General features: G+C 34.0%; 1 protein-coding gene across 6 annotated transcripts in view; it reads left to right on the top strand.

The window, feature by feature from the left end:
* Positions 1 to 24730, top strand: part of LOC110102763 (DNA mismatch repair protein PMS1) — a 59529-nt gene continuing 34799 nt past the window's right edge. For 3 of the 6 annotated variants that reach the window (XM_028695103.1, XM_020831230.2, XM_020831234.2), the window contains exons 1-9: positions 1 to 235; positions 343 to 420; positions 4966 to 5253; positions 8218 to 8541; positions 8919 to 10109; positions 13637 to 13911; positions 14025 to 14151; positions 21087 to 21155; positions 21333 to 21406. In XM_028695103.1, the coding sequence (XP_028550936.1) occupies positions 5005 to 5253; positions 8218 to 8541; positions 8919 to 10109; positions 13637 to 13911; positions 14025 to 14151; positions 21087 to 21155; positions 21333 to 21406 (2309 nt within the window). In that variant the 5' untranslated portion in view covers positions 1 to 235; positions 343 to 420; positions 4966 to 5004. Of the gene's footprint in view, positions 236 to 342; positions 421 to 4965; positions 5254 to 8217; positions 8542 to 8918; positions 10110 to 13636; positions 13912 to 14024; positions 14152 to 14279; positions 14468 to 21086; positions 21156 to 21332; positions 21407 to 24730 lie in introns of those variants that run through there. The other 3 variants (XM_020831233.2, XM_020831232.2, XM_028695104.1) reach the window with 3 other exon arrangements.

Genomic DNA, 24730 nt, shown 5'->3' with positions numbered 1-24730 from the left:
GAAGGCGAGTAGCGTACGAGTCCGCGAAAAGGTCGAAAACACGGCCTCGGCATTTGGCGCCAAAGCAGGGGCGAGTTAGGGTTTTCAGAATGTCGCTTGATTTTCTATTCTTCTTCCCCTGAAATCCTATCCAATTATTCGATTCCCTCAAAACTGCGATAAATTTTTCTAAGGTGATTTCTAGGCATTGTTTTTCCTCGTTTCGCATCGGTCTCCGGTGTTCATTCCTGTTCAGGTAAAATTCGTTATTTTAATCTTTACCGACTCATTTCAATTTTATTACATGTTCTTTCTATTTTTTATCCAATTTATTTGGAATGGTTTGGAATTATTTGATGGCAGAGTCGTCCTTCTGTGCTGTATGCACGGATATAGTAGAAGTGGTAGTTTCAGTTTCAGGGGAGATATAGGTTCCTGAAGGTATTTATCTTGTCCTAATCTCCATTTACTTTTATTCAGGGTTATTAAAGTTAAATATAGCTAGTTGCTTCACAGCTTCTAATTTGATTATTGGTCTACGAAGAATGTACTATCGATTGAATCAAATGAATGCGTTATCAGGCGGCAAAGGAGGTCTGTTTGCATGGAAATCAATCGTAAACGTGTGATATTTTTCCTTGTCCTGACATGATTGCCCAATTGATTCAAAATGTTCTCCACACATCAGCCTGGAATATCAATTAACTAGGCTATTTGGTGAGCAGAGGATGTTTTACTGTATTTGGGCTAACCCCAATTCCATTATGTGAACTGTAAGGGGCTTAAGGACTCACATAATGCTACATCAAGCCCAGAAGGGACTTGCATTAACAAAGGAGGCTACATCATCAATGGAGAAGCGAAACAATTAATAGGAACCCATTTCTCATCTAGGAACCCATTTCTCATCTAGGAACCCATTTCTCATCTCATGACATTGAAATGGTCGGCTACCTCATCTCCTCAAAGATGGCTTGCTAACATTCAAGGAGGGAGAGCGTGGATAAGATGTCTTATCCCTCCTTAATGTCTTCTTTAAAATCCCCTAATATTATCTGCATCTTTATCCTATATTTAGTTTGAATAAATCCTTGATTTTGGGTTTTAGGGCAAGGTCCCTATGATCTATAAATAGGCGACTATTTAGTATATTTAAAATCTAGATGGAAAGGTAAAATTTGATGTTTCTCTCCCTTACATGCAAACCATGGTGAGGGGGTGTCCAAAACAAAACAAACCAAGGAGTGCTTAGAGAGCCAAGGAAATTGAAAAAAAAAAAGGACTGGGCAAGTCAACGCATGAGCAAGGGGATTCCATCAACAAAATAAGTTCTAACTTCTAGTTTATTTATTCTAATTGTAGTCCTCTCATATTCCATATTTAATAATTATTTTGGAAATCCTAATTGTGTAGAACTGGAGCCATTGTTGCATTTATTATTATCTACTTTGGGGAATCCATCTCAATTGTTTGCTAACCCTATTTAGTTGGAACAACATTACGTTTAGTTGCACAAGCTAGCTCCAACTAGATGCCCTTCATAATCATCCTTAGAGGAATTGGTTCTATTTCTAGTGTTATAGAACATTCACTCTTTGGTTTTGGAGCCATAAACAGTTTTGAAGCCCTTACTTGACCCCTTTGATCCACTACTGGGATTGCTTAACATCCATATATTTTTCCTTTTCAAAAAGCATGCAATATTTTCTTGTAGCTATTTGTGAATGGGTTAGCCTTGTTAATTATTCAATGTTTAATTCTAGGGTGGCTTGGGCTTATTAAATTTAAGTATAATTTGGATAAAATCCAATTAGCTTTAATCACGTTAGTTGAAATCTATCCTTCTCATTCCTAATCGTTGCCTTTTATTTTTGTACCATCTTAATTCAGAATACTGAGCTAGTATTCTAACAGTTTTGTCCGCTTTATGAAAGCAGGTGATGGTTTGAATGGCATCAAAAAGATGCATGCTATTCTTCAAATTTACTCATATCTCAAAATAGAGTGGTCTTCAGTATTTTTGTTGCGAATCCATTCTAGGCTTTCTAATTTCTTCTTTACTTATTTTGTTAGTTGATACCTTATATTGTTGAACCGACGGGAAAGAGTATATTTTAGGTAAATTCTTTCCTTTTCTGTATTTGGTTGATACATTGTGCGTAACCTTCTTATTCAAGCTAAGCATGGAAGTATAAAATCAGATCTATGTTATAATGTATTAGATCGTTGTTTTTTCCTCCTTGCTTTAAACAAGTTTGCGTATTAGATTTAAACTTTCCTGCACTGAACTGTGATTTTTTTACTGTTTTTCCTCAAGTTGTTGAAAAAAAACACTTCAAAAACTTTTTTTTGGCTCAACAACAAATGAGTTGGTGACAATGACGTCACACTTAGAACAATAAGAACAGCGAAGAAGCAATAAGAAATAATGGCCAGCACAAAGCATCATCAACAACGACAAAGCAACAATATAGTAATGCAAGGAAACAAGCAGTAAAGTGCAACCAATAGAGCAATTGCAACATCAGCAGCTTCATTTGTGGCAAGGCGGCAAGGGATGTCTGCTTCATTCGATTCCTACTATAACACTAGAATTGAGCCCTACGACAACAAAGAGTAGAGGGAAAGGGAAAATGCTTAGGATAATTCAAGTTGATTTCATTTTATTATATTAAGCATATTTATTATATGAATTACTTTCTGAATGTTGTGTAGTTTTGAGTCTTTTAGATTTTTACATGTATTTGATAGAATCATGAGATGTATTAAACTTGTGGGGTTTGAATTAAAAGAAGAGGTGGATCAAGAAGGATGTATCTTTGGAAGGTGAAGCCTAAAGATCTACCTGGAAGCTGAAGCATGAAAACCCCTACAAGTAAAGTATGTAAACAAATATTTAACTAGGTTGTATAATGACAAGTAACTTAGCTGTCAAGCTTGATTGTAATAATTGGGACTTTATTTACATTTGTCTTAGTTAATTTACTTTTTCAAGCATGTATTGATTGTTTACTGGGTGCGCAATAGAATTATAGAAATGCATGTTTTTCTTAGGTTTCTTCCTTATTTTGCTTGGGGGTGACCTGTACATGTGAATGCGGTATACTCTTAGGATAAAACTAAGACTTCTACATGTTAAATATGTAAACAATGTAAAATCAATTTAGGCTTCATGATTTTCAAATAAGAAATAAAAATTTCATGGATCCCTTTCAAGGAGTCAAGTTTTCTAAAAACTTAAAATGGTCATGTATAGCCCAGTGTGTCGCATATAGAAAACCCTTACTTAAGGACTATATAACAAAAATATATTTTCTTTGAGTCAACATGTGCATATCCTTCATGGTCAGGCATCTCGGCCTCAAAGCCAAGTTATAAGCATTACATTCTAAATAAAAAAATAGCCTCCTTACTTTTTATGTGCATTGAGACCAGAAATCATGGTTTTAAAAACGATTAGGTGGGTTTAGCTAGTAGCTCTTTCCAGGCAAGACAATAAATCTAGAGGTCGGCCTGGCTATGCCTCATGTGAGGTGTAGTTTGTAATTCCCTTTGCACTCCGTTAGACTTAGGATCGAGGTATTACCTTTTAGTAATTCTCACCTTAATTCTAGGGTCCGAGAAAATGGTTGATTCCAATCACCATACAAGCCCTCACCTTCTGGGCAATTCCTCTAATATGTATTGTTGGAATGTATGCCCCAACATTCTAATCAAAATGATCAACTTAAATAAAAAATTGGATTTTAAAATATAAAGCCCAACATAGGATAGTTCGAGCACCTTTGATATTTCTCATAATCAAGTGCTTATACTTCATTTCTTTGTCCCTCATTTCAAAAATCTGATTTCAAGTTGATCCCCCGTATTCCTTGAAATTTCTAAAGACCAAAACTCTTTAAAACAAGATTTTAATGGATTTTAAAATTAAATCTTAGCCAATTGCTAAATGACTTAAAAAAAAAGAAAATCACTAGTTTAATCAAAAGTATTCTCAAGTGGCAGAAGCTTGAGATGTAATTAACCATAGGGACAAGCCTCTATGGTGCATTTGTACCCTAGAATAAAATAATTTCCATTCAACCAAACATTGAATTGGGGAATCTCTGTTAAATTGTAAATTTTATTATTGAGTTCATAAGTAAATGATATTTTTATCCTTCGGGGTAATATATCATCTTTTTTATGCCGTACTCGATCATAAGGTATGCAATCCGTTTGAGGATGACAAAAATTCTCCAACAAGGGATAGTGAGTTGTTCATTAGATATAGATGATAAATATGACCTTACATTAACCTGTATGGCAGATTACAGTTTCACACTAAAGTATGATTTTACTACGTTTAGGATAAAATTGAGAATGGTATTAAATGAATGAAACAAGATATATCTATAAAAATTTTAAACTAATGGATCATTTAAGCTTTAATTCTTATAATTACAAGTCATCCGAAAATCTTGAATGGTTGAATAGATTGAAAATCCATGTAGAGAAATAAGTTGAGGAATGAAGTAGAAAAAATGGCATTTGTGAAATGAACGCTTAACTTAGATTAGGAACGTGATAGATTGATTATGCTTCTTAACAATGAAGTTAAGCTTTTGAAGCTAAAGCATTCACTTCGAATAGAGGCATATGCTTCAAATACAATAAGCTTCAAACCCATAGCTTGAAAGCTTTTCATGGGAGAGCTTTACTTCAAAGCACAAAAATAAAAGTCATCTTATTAAAGCAATGACTTACATTTAGAAGGTAAAGTCTTTTATTAGGTTTAGTTCCCTTGGCATTATTGTACTTTTTCAGATATTTTTGGACTTTTTAAATAATTCGTTTGATCTTTTTTTTTTTAATGTGATGCACTAATAGTGTTCAAAGGGACAGCACATTTTTTGTTTGCATTGGAAGATAAATTTTTATATTTGTTCTTATCAGCTTATCAGCTATGTTAGTTTGGTAACATAGCTGTATGATAATGTGCTTCAGGCTCAATGAATATTTGACTCTGAATCTTGGATATAATTCATGCCTGCTAAAAAATATAGGATGGAAGGGCAAGTTAATTTTCCAATTATTAAGGCCATCAATAAGGCTGTGGCGCACAGAATTTCTTCAGGTCAAGTCATTTTAGATCTTTCATCTGCTGTGAAGGAGTTAGTTGAAAATAGTCTGGATGCTGGTGCTAGCAACATTGAGATCAATCTAAAAGAGTATGGTGAAGAATATTTCAAGGTTGTGGATAATGGCTGTGGCATTGCACCTGATAATTTTCAGGTATTTAGCAACGTTCATGTTATTTTTAATTGTGAATCTTATCTTTGATGATTGATACTTAATTAAAGTTGATTTGAATGCTGTCTCAGATTATGATTGCCATGGTGATGGTGAATATGGTCATAAAAAATTAATGTATATTATTTCTTCTTACATTTATAAAATGACATTTTTATAATTTGTGTACAAGGTTTATTTTTATAGGAGATCTTTATACATTTTGTTGGCTCGAATAGATAAAATAGGGTGCTTCTGTCTGTTCAACTTTTACACATTAGCTTTCTTGGTTCTATTATAATAATTAGAAGTGGCCTATTTTTGAAAAGGTAAAGAACAAGTTAATGATGGAAATTCATCTTCTTGGCTACAAATGCAATTTAAAGTATATTTGCTTGAGAAATCCGCCTGATTGTTGATTGAACTTTTGATCTTCCAACCATTATTCTCATCTAACTTCGGATTGTGTTATGAATCGTCTGGTAAAGTGCATGATATGCCATTTTGGCTAAATTTCTTATCCTGTGGTTTAGAATATAATAACATGATATATTTGGGTCGGATTATTGGCACTTCAAAATTTTTGTGTCTCATAGCATATGTGAGGTGTGTATTTCTTTTTCATAGCTCATGTAGAGTTGATCGAATAGGATGACTCACTAATCTCTTAATAAAAATATTGATCTTCTGCCTGTATTATTGGAAGGTTGATGTTCGATGTGTTTTGGCTTTGATAACTATTATCTGGTGGATGTTGGAGGGAGCAGGGCGCCTATGTGTAAAGCAATTGAAACTATATCTTCGATAGTGACCTTTTGCTCTTGTGAATATGAGGTTTGACTAACTGTTAGGATCATCCAAAAATTTCTGTAGGTTGTGATTGAATGCATATTTCACGTGGAAATAGAGTTTGCATGCACTGATCATGTGTTAGAAGATTTTATACCATGCACTAGTAAGTTATTAGTGCTATGGACTAATTTTTTCTCTGCTTTTTTGAGAAGGAATTTAGATTGAAGTCATTTTGATAGTCTTAAGACACTTGCTTTCATCTCGTGGTTTGTTTGAATCTCCAAACAATCGTCATTCTGTGATGCTACTTATTTGGTGGACAATGCATCACACACATTTAGCAAATTGAAGAACGGAAAAAAAAAAAAAAACATCAAATTAAATTAGGTGTGTAAGTGAGCCGAGCCGTCTCAAGCTCAACTCGTTTATGGGCTCGCGAGCAGAGCTTATCGAGCTCACGAGTCGAGCTCGAGTTCGAGCATGATGAGACTTGGCTCGCGAGCCGGCTTGAATTACTGTTTGAATTTTTTTTTTAATTATTAATATTTTTTATTATATTTAAAAGTGTTTAAAAAATTAAGTTCGAGTTCTATAGCCACATACTTAATTTTTTTTCAAATATCAAATCTTAGCAATGCAGCAACTTATATTTATTACTAAAACAGAGAAACTTTCCCAAAAAAAAAAAAAAATGAATGATGTATCAAAAAGCTGCAACATTTATTATACTAGAGGAGTAAAAACAAAAAAATCGGGCGGCTCTTTCCAAAATGGAAACCTTCAAAACCGGGGCGGGAAAAATTAAAACCGGGCGGAAAATAAAACCCAAGCGGGAAATCACAAACCAGGCGGGAAAATAAAAATCGGCCTCAAAATCGAGCGGCTTGACAAGCAGCTCGATGAACTTGTTACACTATCGCGAGTCGAGCTCGAGCTCGACTTTTGAGCTCGACTCGAGTTCGAGCTTGGTTTTCAACTCGCGAGTCGAGCTCGAACACCCCCTGACTCGAGCTCGACTCGACTCGACTCGTTTACACCCCTAAACTAAATAAAATGAGAAAAATGTTCATATGCTATCGCGTACAATTTTCTTCTCTGCTTGTTTTGAGAAGGAATTTAGATTGAAGTCATTTTCATAGTTTTAGGACAGTTGTCTTGATTAATGTGAACTCCAAACAACCGTCATTCCAAGATGCTACTTGTTTGGTGGATGGCATCACACATTTAGCAAACAGATGGTTAAGGCATCACCACATTTAGTAGCAAACGGAACAAGGAGCAAAAGCGGCAAACTAAATAGAATGAGAAAAAGTTGAGATGGTTTGATTCTGATTAAGTTGTAAAACACGGATGGTTCAATTGATACACAATATTTTCTTCATAGTTTTTTCAGGATTTTCTTATGAAGTTTTGTCATAGCATCTATGACTGCCTTTATCTTAGGCGGACAATTTGACAAATAGAAATCTACAGAAAATAGGTAATGGACTCCTTCAACAGTTTATCAAAATCAGTGCTCAAAATCTGTCCTGTGATAGTTTGAGCTCCCATAGCAGGCTCATCTTTTTTTTTTCAGGCCTTCTTATGGTCTTTACCATAATCCTTGCAGAGAATTTTTTTCATATACTAATGTCCGGATATCTATATCATCTAAAGTGCTATTCTGTTCATTTTTCGCAGCTTTATTGTATATTACTGTCTCGTAATCATGGAGAAGAAGAATTCATAAAGTTGACACCAAATAGTTTGGAGAATACTAATGATGTTGTTGTAATCATACTTTCACTTTCTGCTTTTGTAAGAAGCAATGTGGTTTATCTCTTTGGCATATATTTGTTTTTGTTCTTGAAGGCAAAACAGAATAGTTAGGATGAGCCAATGAGGATTCTGCTTTGAACATGGAATAGATTGTTTTTTTTTAAAAGATTATATAATGTTAATCAATCATCTACTTGCTGTATTTCTTACAATATTTTTTTCCTTTTGATTGTACATATTCTGTATCTACAAACGTTCAAATTTATTAGTATTAGGTTTATCACTCTCTTAGTAGTTTTATATATTACTCCTATTACAACTTCTAAACACTTCATTAGAATTGGCTTCTTTACCTTTATTAACACGCATAATTCATCATCGCGTGTTCGTGTGAATATCTACCTTAATTTGCTGCAGGTGCTTGCCAGAAAGCATCATACGTCTAAAATCACTGATTTCTCTGATCTACACTATTTGACGACTTTTGGCTTCAGAGGAGAAGCACTGAGTTCACTTTGTGCCTTGGGTAGTTTGACTGTTGAAACAAGAACTAAGAATGAGGCTGTAGGCACACATTTGACCTTTGACCATTCAGGATCAGTGACTTCAGAAAGAAAAACTGCCCGCCAAGTTGGCACTACTGTGAAAGTTGAGAAACTATTCTCCACTTTGCCTGTGCGGAATAAAGAATTCAGTCGTAACATCAGAAGAGAGTATGGAAAGCTGACTTCTTTGTTAAATGTAAGATAGCCTTCTGCGCAATCCATGGGAGGGTTTCCCTTAAGATATTTATATTTTTGTGTTTCTTATACTTTTCTTAAAATTTATGAGAAAATTACTTGAACTCTTTATTTCGTTTACCCCCCCTGTTCACCCTTTTTTATTTCTGTCTCCTCTTTTTATGATGGTCTGTGTGGCACAGAAGTGGAGGATCTGATTTCTAGCGGTCCCTTGATTTATTTTTTGGTTAATTCTGCATTCAAAGATTACTTTCATGATCTTTTTATTGTTATATTCCATCCTTTCTAACTATGCCTGCTGTTTTTACTGAATGCTCTCTATTTTATCGACCTTTTCTTTGCTGTCTCTATCAGCTCTTCATTTCTTTTACTGTTTAGGCTTATGCTCTCATGGCTAAAGGAGTTCGTTTCCTTTGCACCAACATTACTGGCAAAAATTCAAAATCGGTGGTGTTGAAAACTCAAGGAAACTTGTCAATCAAAGAAAACATCATAACAGTCCTAGGTTTGAACACCTTCCAATGCCTTGAGCCTTTGAGTATACGTATATCGGAATGCTGCACAATTGAGGGTTTTCTATCAAAACCTTGTTTTGGTAGTGGCCGAAATATGGGAGATAGGCAATTCTTTTATGTTAATGGTAGGCCTGTTGATATGCCAAAAGTCAGCAAGCTTCTTAATGAAGTATATAAAAGTTCAAGTTCCAAACTGTATCCCATTGCAGTTATGAATTTTATCATACCAGCAACATCATATGATGTCAACGTTACTCCTGATAAGAGGAAGGTTTTCATCAGTGATGAGCACTCGCTCATGCTTTCCTTGAGAGCAGAAATTGAGAAAATCTACTCACCCCATCAATGCAGTTATTCTGTCAGTAGGATCAAAAGGTCCTCTGAAGAAGCAGAATTATATTTGCAGGATGATGTTGAAGTAGATGCTACTCAGGGTCCTAATGTCATGTCAAAACCATTGTCTCCTAAAGCCAATGGTCAAATGGAAACAGCTTGCTCTATGGACCAGGCTATGGATGTTGATTCACCCCTGAACCTGCAAATCAGCAATCAGTACATTGACATGGAAAGTGTGTCTGATGCTGATGATGATAACCCTCCTAGAAAGTTCTTAAAAAGTGTTGCTGACAGTAACACGATTGCGAATCATTGTAATCGCCATGTAAAGCAATCAACTTGTGCCAAGTTAAATACGACTATTGATGAGAAAGCCCAGTCAACTTCAGGAAATAAGGATACCTTTTGCCATTCAACTCTTGTTCAAGCATCTCTTTCAAGGTTTTTACCTGTAAATAAGAGGAAAAATGACAATAGTTGCAGCATGCTATCTGAAATGCCTTTGTTACGGGATGAAAGAACTTCTGTAAAAATTGGCAAAACAGGTAGAGAAAAAAATGTTTCTGCATCAATAACAAATTTTCATAATTCAGAGGATGACATATCAGTACCCGTAGCAGATGGATCAGATAATCATCATGAAACCTATAATGCCTCCAACAAGGTGGAAAGTTTTTGTTCTTTGCAACTTAAACCTTGTGACATAGATCATAAGAAGGTATATTTTGTTTATATGTCTAAGCTCTTAAAATTTAGTTATCTTCTAATTGTTTTATTCCTTTTACATGTAAGTTCCTTTTTGAGACGTCTCTTTCTTCCTGAGTACACGGGGTTGCTTTTACTAGGTCTTGCTTAGATAAAGTTGCCTGGCACACTTTCAAAATCAAAACATTTTGAAGTAAGTTTTCTATTGTTTTTTGTATTAATAAACACTAGTAATGAGTTTAGATGTATTGACATAAATAGTAACTATTAAAAGGAAAATTTTCCAAATGACTATACATATATTATGTTATATATTTTTGTTAAGTAAGTATTTGTTTGTAGATGCCTGTACATATAGAGAAATCAAACTTACTTTTTGATTGCGGGATTAGAATTTACATTTAAATATTTTGATTTTGATGTCAGAATATGTCACACCCCATTTTGATTCCCCTCAATCAACCTGGAGTGTAACAGATAAGGAGAATCTAAACGACATATTTCTTACTAACACCCACTATGATATACTTATGTCAGGATCAAGTGAGTAGGAAATATCCTATTTAGACTATCCCAACATAATATATATATTTTTTTTCAGTCTTATGATTCTATCTCAATATTTCATAATTAGAAGCATATTTAAAACACATCAAATAAAATACAAAACTTAGTAAACTCTCGAATATCATTACACACCCAAAAGTTTGACCGTATAGCTTCATACTTTGACTTATATGCACACTCAATACATATGTACACAAAAATATAGTCAGCCTCCTGCCTAGAGCTCCATTGGCTGCTTCTCCTTTTCCTGTAATACAACTATTGTTAATGAGCTAAAGCTCAGTGAAAATATTATTGTCATAGGAAGAGTTTAATTATTGTAAGCTTTGATTTGATAGTAAAAGAAGCAAATAATTATTAAGAAGGAAAGATTCCTTGAGGTAATTGAGGAAAAAGATGCAAGTTAGAAATTTGACATTTATTATTATTGCTTTAAGCTTTGAGAATTCCTTCAAAGCTGATTAGGAATGTTAATGTCAATTAATATGAATTGGAATAGAAGATGCTTTGATTAATCTAGTGCGCGAAGGCGAAGTGCTGAAGCCATTAAAGGATCTCCAAGGAGATTTAATGTAAGGATTCATTAAATAAACATTTATGTAAAATAATAAAAGTTAAAGATAGTAACAGTTTTTGTAATTGTGTGTGGCTTTAGGTTGTAATAAGGAAGACTATTGCAATAGTCTAAGGTTTGAAAGGAATTGAAGTATGGAGGAAAATAAAGTGGGTAATTTCAATTGTATTATAGCAATGCCAAATTCTTTTTTTTTATGTTATTTCAAATTCTTTTTATTTAATGCAATTATTGCATGATTATGACATTATGTTGATTGAATATTATTGTATGATTAAATTATCTGAGAAAAATAAAAGAAATTGAAACATGAGATATTTGCTACATGATAATTATAGAATATTGTAACACGCCTAAAGTACTTGATATTGTTAAATGTTAAATATGTAACCAACTTGAGACTAATTGAATTATTGATGAATATGTATATGGATAAAATGTCCTTACAGATTACTATAAAATGTGAAGAAAAATTGAATATACTAAATGTTGATTTAAATAAAAATGAATGTATTAAAAGAAGGAAAGGTGCATGCATGCCAATTACATTAGTTCACCCTCGTATGGTGTTGGCTGAGAAAGCAATGTACATGTGTATGTTAGATGGAAATGAAAATGGTTGTACATTTATTGCTAATTTTAGACGGTGCCCCTATACTAATGGAAATAGAAATGAAATAAATATTAAAAGAAAATGTACAAATAAAATAGAATAAATTATCAAATTTATAATATATGAAAGAAGATGCATATGTTAATTGTGTAAGAAAGACAGATAAACGTGTATGTTTTATTTTATATGCCTAACCGTTGTATATTAAATGGAGATTATCCACTAAGTTTATTTTGTAAACTCACTCCATTAAACTAACATTTTCAGGTAAGTCTTGATAAGTATAAATGGCTGAAAGATAGAATTTTATGTATAGTAGAAGGAACTCGAATGATTATAGGTATAATTTTGTTTGTGTTAATGAACAAATGAATAATATGTTAGTGGCTCTTTAGTGTTTGTGGATCGTTCGTTATTACTATTATGTATAATTGTAGTAATTCTATTAACCGTCCGACTGTCAGTTCCCGCCTCGTTAGTTCGAGTATCCGGACCGGGTTGTGACACTTACGCCTTACCTCACAAAAAAAAGAGCTTCTCACAATCAATTGCACAATTTCAAATATCACTTTATTGTGATTCTTTTTTGTTTCTTTGGTGAAATTGCTTGTACCTCTGATATTTGTAGTTTCTTCCTCGTGTATCTACACACTTGCATTTATCCTTAATAGCGTGACTTTTTTTTCTTTTCTTTTTTATAGCTCACTTGATCAAATCCCTTAGTCCTATATCATATGCAATTTCTTGCATTTTCTTTCAATATAGAAACACAAAAAATAGTCGAATATTATGTAGGGTTTAAATATGAATGAGGTCTTATATCATATCTGATATAATGGTGCTAACAATTTTTATCTATGGTCTTTGATAGTAGAACCGTAATATAATATTATTGAAGGCAGATTGGTAGGAATTACGTTATGTTTTGGATTGAATATGGAATAAGTTTGGGAGACAGTTACATGCCTTCAAACTAGGAAATGTGAAATATGATATTAAGTTAAATAATTCCATACTTTTCCAGTTTTTCTCATAGCAATGGAAAAATACTGGCAGATTACAATCATGTTCTATAAACTGTTAAAAAAAATGGTATTTTTGGTGCTTATTGAATGCTATAAACAGAAATTGAGAGGCAGCCAAGAAATATCATTACCATCTTCTATGTATTTTCTAAGAGGTCTAAGGTTTAAGCAATAAAAGCTGAGAAGAAGGTTATTCGTACAGTTCAGCTGGCCCTTTTCTCTTGGCATGGATTTTTGTAAAGAAATTTTCAGATTTGGGCTCTTCTAAGATGTTGTATCATTTAGCTATAGTACAAGATGAAACTAAAATAGTCAAGCCATTTGTTGTAACACTTCCTTTGTGCATTTAACCACATTGGGTTGGATTGCGTTTGCAAATGGCTTTGACACACTTGGGATACCAATGCTACTAATCTTTCTATTCTATTTTTTTTCTTCTACTTCTTCTAATATTTTCCTTTGGTTGAAAATTAGAAGTTGAGATATGTTTTTAAAATTGTCTAGCATATTGCTCGAGGCTTCTTTTTAATGGAACGTTGATTGCACGTGCTGAATTTTCTCATCCTTCTTTTGCAATATATTTTGCTAATTGCCTTGTTTTTGGTGTTTGTTGGATCCATCCAGTCGCTTAGACTAGAAATATATACAAGAACATCGTTATGTTTAATTGCTTATTATATTTTTCATACGTTTTTGTTGCTTTCCTGCTATTTGCATAATCTGCTTACTGAAGGTGTTTACTTTGATTTACTTTTCCTCAGGACAATTCAAAAGAGCATGGTTCAGTATTTCCTATTTCAGATGCAACACTGGAAGGTTTTCCTGGAGAAAACCTAGAAATTAAATCAGGAGAACTTTCAACGTTAAGTTCATCATTGGAAGCACACAATATAACTAGTAAAATGATAAAAGCATGTTCCGGTCTAAAAACCTATCCACTTCTGCAGTTTAGCTTCCATGATCTTAGGAAAAGAAGGGAGAAGAGGATTTCAGGATTGTTCTTTCGGAAATCGAAAGTTGAAGGAAGGATTCGAAGGTTGGTAGAGTGGTCATTGTTTTTTCTAGTTTTCTTATTAATTGATGTTTTCGAGTTCAGCCAGAATAGTTATGTTTATTTTTTTCCTATCCATTTCCCATATTTTTGCGTAGTTGTTACTCTGCTGCAACGCTTGCAAATTCTCAATCAGAAAATGAAGAGGGAAAATCAGACTCGTTAGCCGCTGCTGTTATGGAGTTAGAGAGATTTTTCAGGAAAGAAGATTTTGGAAGAATGGAGGTATTTTCACTTTCTTGGAGTTTATTGTTTATTAGCACCCGTTATTATTTTCTGAATTTAAATGAAAATGATTATTCGTGATATTGAGTTGTTCAATGATACAAGAATATGTTTTACTCCTAAGACAGTGCTGAGTTGGAACAACTGACAAATGAGGATGTCATCCTCTGCTCATAAAGGAGTTTTTTTAGTTGGTTGAAAGTGCCTGGTTACTAGAGAAAGATTTGGAGATGGTAAAAGAAAAATGGGAGACAGGTAGCCGGAAGAGGACCTTCAATTGTTAAGGAGGTCCTTTTAAGAAACAAAAAAAAAAAAATCAGAGGCAGGGGTAGTAGCAACAATAATCGTGAGGGTCGTGTATAACAATAGCTTGCACTATCTGTGGGCCTCATACAAGGAAATGTTGGAGGAATTTTGAACGATGCTACTTATATGGAGAATCCGAACATATAATGTGGAATTGTCTCAGAAGTGCAGGGAGGCAAAGAGCAAGGAAAAGAAGGGAGAAGGATCGAGTGGTAGTATCAGAAGTATTCCAGCTCGAGTTTTTACTTTAACACGCTCGAGTTTTTACTTGAACATCCTAAGCAACGTAGAAGTCGCCGGAGGCGTTATAAGTATGATTACTGTTTAAGATGTTCTAGCTCGAGTGCTTTTTTATTCTAGTTTTTCACATGGTTATATCTTAAATTTTTTTGTACTAAATTACAACTGGAATTTGTTATGTTTACTCCTGGGTTGAGTGTTAGATTTCCAACTAGTGATTGTATGTTTGCTAGCGCTTTATGTGTAGTGGATATCATGATAGCTAGTAAGAAATTCAGATCAGAATTAATTATTTTGCCTTTAGCTAAATTTGAGGTAATTTTATGTATGAATTCGTTAGTAAAATATTTTGCTACTATTGAATGCTAGAAGAGTAGAGTTTGATTTGATTGGCTGAAAGATGTAGTGTTTTACTTTGTGTGAAAAGAGAGTAACTTCATCTGTACTTAGTTTCAGGGTAGATTAATGTATGAAGGACAGTAAATTGATTTTCTTGTCTTAGATAGAGGTGGGTAAGGAAACAAATTGTGATATTAGTGCTATTCCTATGGTAACAGAGTTTGTGGATGTATTTTTTGAGGAGTTAGTCAACTTACCTCCAGCGAGGGAGATAGAGTTTGCAATAGATTTGCTGCCCAAAATCACATCAATTGTGAAAATACCATAGAGAATGGCCACTAAAGAATTATTGGAATTGAAAAGATAATTATCAAAGCTAATGTTGAAAGGTTTTTGTTCAATCCAGTTCATCTCCCTGGAGTGTGCCAATGTTTTTTGTTAAAGGGAATCTAATTCGTATGCAACACCATCAGATTCACAATACACGCACACGTGGATAGAAGACATCTTTTAAAATTAAAAAAAAAGTTTTGGATGCATTTCAATAATAAATGCTCGCATGAAAAAAATAAATTTAAATATTTTTAAATTTTGCATGCATACTAATGCAAATTTCAAATTCAAGTGTGATGCCTTGAGAAGCGTGCAACAACATTGACATTAATCATTGCCTCAAAAGCATTCTACTACATCCATAAGTTGTCTTGAAAGGAGTGCCTCCATCTTGAAAAGGATTTAGTATCCCCAAAGAGGATGTCATCATTTAACAAAAATAATATTTATCGAAAGCGTGTGAACACATTATATAAATACATTGAAATGCGTGCAAATGAATAGCTTGTGTGCACTGAAAAGTGTGCAAGTACATTGAAATTATGTGAGTATGTTATGCAAATACGTCACAATATGTGCAAGTGTATCACATGAGCGCACTGAAATACATGTCAATACATTAAAAGCATGTATACGACTGTTATGACTGTACAAGTGCATCATGCAAATACATTAAAAAGCTTGCATGTTGTTTAAAAAGAAATTTAAATTCCTTAGATGTGCTCCGACAAATATTCTAAACATAAAAATACATAGGTCTGAGAATATTGTGCGAGGTTAAAAGCGAGCTAAGTAAAATCTTCTTTTCAAATTGAAACACTTGCATGTGCTCTAAAAAATGTTCTTAATGTGCAAATATAAAAAACCCCAGAATGTTATGCCGGTTAAAATAAATAGGAGGTTAAATTTCAAGTCCAATCCTCATTGAAAAGATCGGAGTGGGAAAGTCTTGAATTAATTGATAAATATATGATCGTGAAATCTACTAAGTCATTTTTGTTTTACGTTCATATTAGCCTTCTAAGCCCTCTTCAAATGAAATCCATTACAAAATACAAACTTTCGACTATTAACATTTATATAACAAATTATAAAATTAGCAATCGAATTTGATTTTCTGCTAGCAAGTGGACATAGTGATAAGGTTCAAATAAAATGAATAAGGGTTAAGTCATCCCCGATGATAACTATACTTATAAAAAATATCAACTAGAGGGGACTACATGATTTTCTAAAGTAACCCACAAATTCAAAAAATTTCAAAAAATTAATCATTCGAGGTTCAAATTCAAGTAGTTTTAAAATTTAACATTCATCAAAATTCAAAGTATTTGAAGTGAGAATTTTTTTCAATAACATGAAGCAAAATTCATCCATTCCACGTAATTGTTTGAGTCTGATAAATTCAAGAATAACCTTAGCTGATAAAGAATGAATGTCTTATTGAGAAATATCATTAAGATTCATTCTCAAATTATATCCTACCAGTGAGGATGTGACACATATCCTATAACTAGTTATTTTGCTGCACAATGGCAGCTCAAGTAAACAGTTATAAGAGGGTGATTTTGCCATAGATATACACCAATAAATTACGGTTACGATTATAGCTCATATGCTCTTCAATAACTAAAACTTTTGAATAATGAATCATAAGGTATATTTCATAGAGCACAAAGTCCTCTATTAATTAATGTCGACTTAAATTTGTCTCCTTAGATAAACATCCACCTTAGGTCTATAAGGTATCATTCAACGAAGCAACTTGTAATTGCCGACAATGATCCTTCAATCAGGTTGGATCAACTTCCACATTAGACTAAGTAGATAAGGGACCATTACAAGTCGGGATGATGCAACCATGAGATCTTGATCAGTTCGTGTCATCATTCCCTACCGAGTGCTTTAATTGCAAGGTAGTAAATTCTAATCCTAAACATCAAATCAACTATTATTGTATGCTAGGTATTTTGTGCCTATCTAACAACTAGCCTTAACTAAAAGTGCTCTCCTATCATTGGGAGAGATAATTAATTATAGGAGCTTGTGTCTATGGGAAACTTGAACTCAAATCTTAAAGTCCTTGCAAAAATGAGTGCAGAATCTCTTGGTAATAACTTTCCTTTAAACTAATATGCCTTCCGAAAATTTAATGCATTCGTTAAAACTCTCCTAAATGCTAAGAGGTTAGGGCGCGAATTTTCGAAGCTCACAATTATTAAAATTATCTATAATATATATAATTTTTCTTATATAAAACATAACCTATTTTTCACAAAAACCATGAGCCTTTTTCTATTTAAAGGTCATCATGATTTGTTTATTAACTTAAAACTTTTCTTTCTAATTTCTAATATTAAATAGAATTTATATTCCCTGACTTTGCACTTGCCTTGATTGCTCTTCTCCCTCTTTCCACTTTCCTTATCCTCTTGATTCACTCTCCTTTAAACTCTAACAAATTATTTGGAAATTTAATAACTTTAACTAGTACTTATCCATTTGGAACATAAAAATTTAGGTAAATCTTTACGCTTGATTTGAAAAGAAAAGCCAAAATCTTTAACTATGCTTGTGCCTGATTTGAATTAGTCCGGTTCAATGAACCTTGCCTACTCATTGTTCGCACTGTCAATTGATTGTTGGTTAGTTCTCGTTTATGATGCATAGACATGGACACAATGACATGGATACGACACGATACGGACACGGGACACATTAATTATTGAAAATATAGGACACAGACACATGTTGGACACAATATTATAGTTTTTATATTTGATGAAATCAAGAATTATGTACTTTTTATTTTATTTGAACAATAGTGTATTTTGTTTTCTTTTCTTTTTTAGCTATCCAATGATGGGAAAGCATCCAATGATCATGGTAGGTAGTCTATATGGCTTGGTAGACCTTTGGTTTGCTGGCTCGATTGGTCCCTGGCTGCTGGTGATTCTCGGGTTGGCTGTTTTGGAGCATTCGGTGTTGAGCCTGATCTCTAAGTTGCTTGAGCTGAAGTTTAGTAGCTCATTAATATCCAAAAAGGTACCTCATTATGAAGCTTACTTTTGGAGTGGCCTTATCCCTTCCCCTTCCTCTTTTCTTCTTGTCTCTTGGGAATCCGTGGCCTGCTCTTAATTTGGCTGAATTCAATGCATTAAACCGTGGCTTGCTTTTAAAAAAAAAAAAGTGGTTGAATTCAAAGCATTTGAATTTATAACTGTATACTTTTTCCTTTGGGAGCCCATCCGGTCTCAGATTTCCAATAGGGATGTATTTTCCCGTGACTTTGCTGCTTTGAATTCGGTCTGCTTGCTGGCTCCTTGGTGCCGTGATTACCAATGATTCCTGTTGGCTGTTTCCCGAAATCTGTAACTTTGCTGCTTTGGATTCTGGCGGGTTGCTTGCTTCCCGAGAATATGGCTCCTTGGTGCCGTGAGTTACCTGTGATTCCCGTAACAGAATTAATGTGGGCTGTTTTTCTGAAATAGCTTGGGCTGTTTTCGAAATGGCTTTTGGAAATTTATGAAAAAAGAAGCTTGGGATGTTGTGAACATTAACTAAGGTGGCTTTTGACATTCCTCTACTTTGCCTATAAATAAGAGATGATGAAGTGAAGGAAGTTAGTTGATATTTGTGAGTATATTTGCTAGTAACCTGCGGGTTTATTCGGAAATCCTGCGGGCTCTTTCCAACCTTCTTTTCTCATCCCCTCCGGAAATCCTGCGGGCTCTTTCCACCCTTTCTTCTTGGGCTTCTAACCTCTTTCATCTCTCCGCAAGTGCCACTCCATCTGTATCCTTCTTCTCAAAGTAAAGCAACTTTACGGTGTCGTATTAGAGTTGATTTGAAGCATCTGTTGAAGAAATTGGCCAATCTTGCAGTGGTGGACCATCGGTTTGCTAGTTCTATGCACTTTACTTATTTAACCTACAAATTCGATGCATGTGAGGAACCCGCTCTGACGGTTGTCTGAGGATAGCGTCTTTTTAAGTTTCTTTATTTCTTTAAAATCTCCTAGCATCTTTTGTTGTGATTGTCAAGTTTTGGGTCGTTTGAGTTTATTTAACAAAGTTTGTTTTAAGTTTTTCTCATTTTGTCAGTTTTCCTTCTTGTGTGTCTTTTGTGTTCAAGTGATATAGGCTCCCTATATCCCTTGTCTACATCAATATTTTAAAAATAATGTACAAAAATTGAATAAGTATAATTTAATAAATAATTTAGAAATAATTAGTCATTTAACTAGAATTTGTGCTTAAAATGATTAATATTAGGATGTCGAGAGTCGGGCGTCGATGCCGTTTATCATTCAACGAGAGAGGAGATGACAATGCTGTCGAGAGTCGGGCATTGATGTTATGCACTAAATATTGGGCATCAATGTTAAGAGGTCGTTTATCATCGATGTTGAGAAAATGTTGGACAAAGATGAGATGTCAAGTTGTGGGTGTAGAAATTGCTAGCATCGAACATCAATGTAAAGACAACATCAGACTTTGTTATGGAGATCGTTTTGAAATGTTGATGTTGTAACAACGTTAGACGTCAATGTTGAGATTACTTCAGGCATTGTTGTGAAATGAAAGTTGTAACCCGCTATAGAGAAATAAAAATGAGAATATTCGATGAATGTGGTATTAAGTGTGGGTAATTGATTTGGTGTTGTGGATAGAAATAAGAAATTGAGTTTTTATATTTTAAATAAATAAAGAATTTAAATACAAGAAATTATATTTTAAAAAAATTCATAAAATATTTAAGATACGTGTGTCCAATTTGTATTTAATATTTTTTTAATTGGACACGTTTTCGGCTTGTCCGACATGAATCAGATTGTCAGACGCGTGTCATGTCGGATATGTGTCGGACACTGCACGCCTCTTTGAGGAGAAGTGTTGGTGAATCATAGGCTTTCGTGCACCGCTATGCATCTCCACTCACTCTTTGACTCGTGCTTGTTTGATCTCTCTCTCTCCCTCCCTCTCTTTAATCAGTTGTTCTTTTTATCTTGGTCCATCTCCTGTGCTTTTCTTGCTTAATAGCAGAATTGGTTAAACGTCGGTTCAATTGAACTGACACTAGCTGGATTATCTTATTATTTAGAATTTTTTTATTTGAACCTGTTTTTACAAAAATATGCTTCTACTTAGTCATGAATCAATGGAAAATATATTAGTTTTCATAGTTAGCATACTTCTGCTATAATATTTCCATCCATTGGTCTAATACTTAAGATTTCTAAACATTTTGAAAATTAGATATGAAAAAACGAATATAAGTGATGAAAGGTTAAGAAAGGATTAGTTATATTATTCCAATTCATTGTTAATAAATATATTCTGTTTCCTTCAAGTGTTTATCATGGGTAAATCTGAAGACAAGGTAAACTTTGAATCTTTGAAAAATTTTAATTCAGCAATTAGAAAGCTGGAAAGTAGCATCAATCTACAATGGACTGAATCTTGTTTGTTTTTCTTATTAAACTTGAGACGAAGTAGAAAACAAAATAATAAGGTATCTGGTCTGCCTGCGTATGCTAGATCAGCCTCACATTTATGTCGGAAACTTTGCTTTTCATCACTATAATTGGAAGTTTTTACAACTTCTTAAGGAGCTTGAAGCTACAACGGATGTAGAGTTTTCCATTTACTTCTATATTTCTTCTTTTGGTCTTATCCTTATTTATGTACTTATCTAAATGAAGTGAATGGATTTAGGTGATTGGGCAATTCAATCTGGGTTTTATTATTGGAAAATTGGATCAAGACTTGTTCATGGTGGATCAGGTGAGATTTCTTGGCTTTTTTATTGAAGTATTCTAGCAGAATGGATTGTAATATTGAATACATGTGCTCTGATATTATGTGCGAAATGGCTTTTTTACTTTTGAGTTTTGAGTAGTGCACTAGAATTACTGAAAACGTTTACATGTTGGTTCTAAGTTTAAGAAAATGTTCTTGCAGCATGCTGCTGATGAGAAATACAATTTCGAGCGCATCTCTACATCAACTATCTTAAACCAGCAACCTTTAATCAAGTAAGGAACTTTTATAGTCGCATATCAGTTGACTTCAGTTGCAGCTGGTTAAAAATTATGAAATATTTTGTTTTAAGTACTTTAATAACCTATGAAGGTTTGTGGCTAAAATACTGAGCTAAGGAGATCCAGCAAGCCATCGACTGCTTCTGGTATTCTGTTGTAAAAGGTGTTAATACGCGACCCTAGAAGTATAAAGTGTACTTTACCTTTAATAAACAAATAAGGCATATAATGTCCTAAGCTCAATCAAGACCGTAGATAGGTATAACTCAATTTTAAGGAACTGAAAACAGCTGATTCTGACGTTTTTTTTTTTAGCTTTGAAAATGCTCACATCAAACCAACTAGCTTTGGATTCTGATATTTTTGCTTTGCTTCGGTCTCGGCCTAGGCTCATTTCAGTGCTATTAAGCTCGTTAGGTTTCCTCTTTTTCTCATTCTAGATTTGCCCCTTTGCTTAAGTTGATTCTGTTTACGATTCAAGATGAATGAGAGATGTTAGACATCTTTTAGATTTAGGCAACTTTTCTGGGAGAAAACATTGATGGTCCCACCTCTTTGCTTTATCAAAAAAATTTGAAACGGTCAGGATTAGCTTACTGAACAATTTAGATTTTTATCTAAATTATTTAAGGATGGATTTGCGTTGATTGGATTGAGCACATAGGGTGCGAACACCAAGCCAATTCATTCTCTTTTGCTGAAGTCAATCTTCATCAAGAAAGCTGATCGAGTCGAAACCTATTGCTCAAGTTTGACAATTGCCGTTCAAAGTTGATTTAAAGTCAAGAGAAATCAACTGGGATTGGATTGCTACACCCGACTTTCTTAGTCAAAAAGAAAAAAAAAAGTGGGAGAGCTGGAAGAGAGCATGCTGATGATGCAAAAAACACTCCATATTGCTTTCAGGATTCGTTCGCTCTGTCGTACTACTACTAGAAGGGCTCTACTTCAAGAAAAGGAAAGGAGCGAAGTAGCTCGAGCAAGGCGAGAGTACAAATAGTTCTTGAGTTACTATTCTATTCTGAAGGAGCAGAGAAATAAGAAATTTTGCGGAAAAATAGAGCAAGTGATGCCAAGCTCAGGGAGTAAAGAAAGGTGATAGTTTCTTCTATAAGAAAGAAGAAAAGTTTCTTCGAATATCTCAGCGTAGTGATAACTTGCGTTCGGGAACTCACTTGGCCCCTTCAGGACTCAATTGTAAATTTATTGTGGTGAATGGAGATCAAAGATGAGGTGAGACTGCGAGCCCTAGTAGATTAAAATAAAGATGACGTGCAATAAAACACTTATATTACTTGAAATTATTGTTTACTGAAGAGTGGAGAGATCTAGCTTAAAATCTGTGAAATATTGAAGTTGAAATGCTATTTTTTTTGTTTTGGTTTTTACATGCTTTTTTGAATTGACAATTAATTCTAGAAGGAAATTTACGTTACTCATACAAAACTTGATTGATACTCTGTTCTTATGAACATATTATTTGTACTAAACTCTTGTTATGAAATTACTTATATGAGTTAATTGTCCACTGTGGGCTCCGAAAATTTGTGCTCCGGCCCCTCCGCAACCCCTTTCTTTTTCTTTGGTCATGTTGAGGATAGTTTTAACGAGTTTAAGTTCCTAGGTAAAATTTCAGAAGGCATATTGGGTTTTAAGATGAGACATAGATTTTGCTCTCATTTTGTGAGTACTTTATAATATGAGTTCATGTTTCCTCTAGGTGAAAGCCCCTATAGTTATTATCTCTCCTGATAATGAGAAAGAACTTTCGATTAAGGCTAATTGTCGAACTGATACATAGTATCAACATATAGTAGCATCAAAGTTTGATATTTTAAAATTCAAATTTATATCAATGCCCATTTAAAGCGTATGGTGGAAGGGGGGGGGGGTGTATGAAACCTGTTCAGATCCAATGGTTCCCGCGTCCTGAGATCATAGTTTACTTAGTTAGAGGAGGTAGTCAACGCAACCTGACCGAAGGATCCTTGTCGGTAGTCATGTGTTGTTTCATACAAGGGGACATTGTATACTTGGGGTGAATGTTTGCGTAAGTGAAAATATTTGAGCCAACCTTAGCTAATAATGGGTTTTGCGGCCTATCAATTATATCCTATTGATTCATTACTCAAGAATTTGGAGCCATTGGGGAACATACCGGCTTTGACCATGACCGTAATTTGATGTTAGAGAGTCCCGATTATAACCGTTTACTTGTATCGCCATTGGCGTTGAAACAACCGGGTAGAGGACACGTGCCATCTCCTACCTAACAAGAGATGATTTTAGAATGAATCCTATTGATATTCTTGTCTAAACATTCGCTCTTTGTGAGTTGAAGTGATTTCCAAACTTACCCGCCTCAACAAACTGTTGTGGATGATAGATGTGTCTTTTTCTTTAAGTGTTAGATGATTAATTTCAATTCTTGAGTATTAGTGGATGTAAAGTTTTGAAGTTTTTGGTAGAATTTAAAGATTAACCTTTCCGGTTGATTTAGTTTGCAACACGACCATCATGAGGTGATTTTGCAATCACTTTAAAAGATTTGTATTTTATGAGTATACGAGGCATTTTAAATGTTTGGGGTTCCCTCCAGTTGAGATTTCTGTCAACACGGCCATCATTGGGGATTTATGGGGTATAATCATTTCATTATTCGAACCTTATCATTTTTGTTTGCTTACAAACAGAGGAACGGGTTGAGCTCCTAATTTCCAGATTTATTGTGTAGGTATCAAAGCTTGGGATGTTCATTTTAATATTTGATTTTTTTGTTGTAAGAGACATTGAAGGCCTAATATGAACATATACAACAAAATATTCCAGTTAGAGCTACGACCGTGAATTTAGGGCTGCAAACGAACCGAGTCGAGTATGTGAGTGTTCATGTTTGTGTTAGTTTAATATCAGCTTGTTCAAGTTTGGTTCATGTTTGTTCGAGCTTTATTGTTTGTGTTCATGTTTGGTTCATTTAAATTAATGAGTGTTCATGTTCATTTGTTTAGTGTTTATCGAGCTTGTTCGCGAACATATTTAATGAATTTTTTTTAACTATCAAACAAATACGTTCATGAACATATTTATGAACAAACACATTTATAATAAAAGCAATTGTCTATATAACAAAGGTAATGATTATTTATATTTATTAATTATATAGTCAAATATTAATTATTTTTATCGAGCTTATTCACTAGTTCAAAATCAAACACAAATTGAGCTTTTATCGAGCTTCTTATCGAGCTTAATATCGAGCTTGTTCACGAACTTCAAATGATATTGTTCGTGAACATAAATGAGCCGAACACATTAGTG

Source organism: Dendrobium catenatum, unplaced genomic scaffold (assembly GCF_001605985.2).
Source record: "Dendrobium catenatum unplaced genomic scaffold, ASM160598v2 fragScaff_scaffold_621, whole genome shotgun sequence".
Lineage (NCBI taxonomy): Eukaryota > Viridiplantae > Streptophyta > Magnoliopsida > Asparagales > Orchidaceae > Dendrobium > Dendrobium catenatum.
The sequence above is the reverse complement of the archived record's forward strand: the minus strand, read 5'-3'. Positions and strand labels throughout refer to the sequence as shown.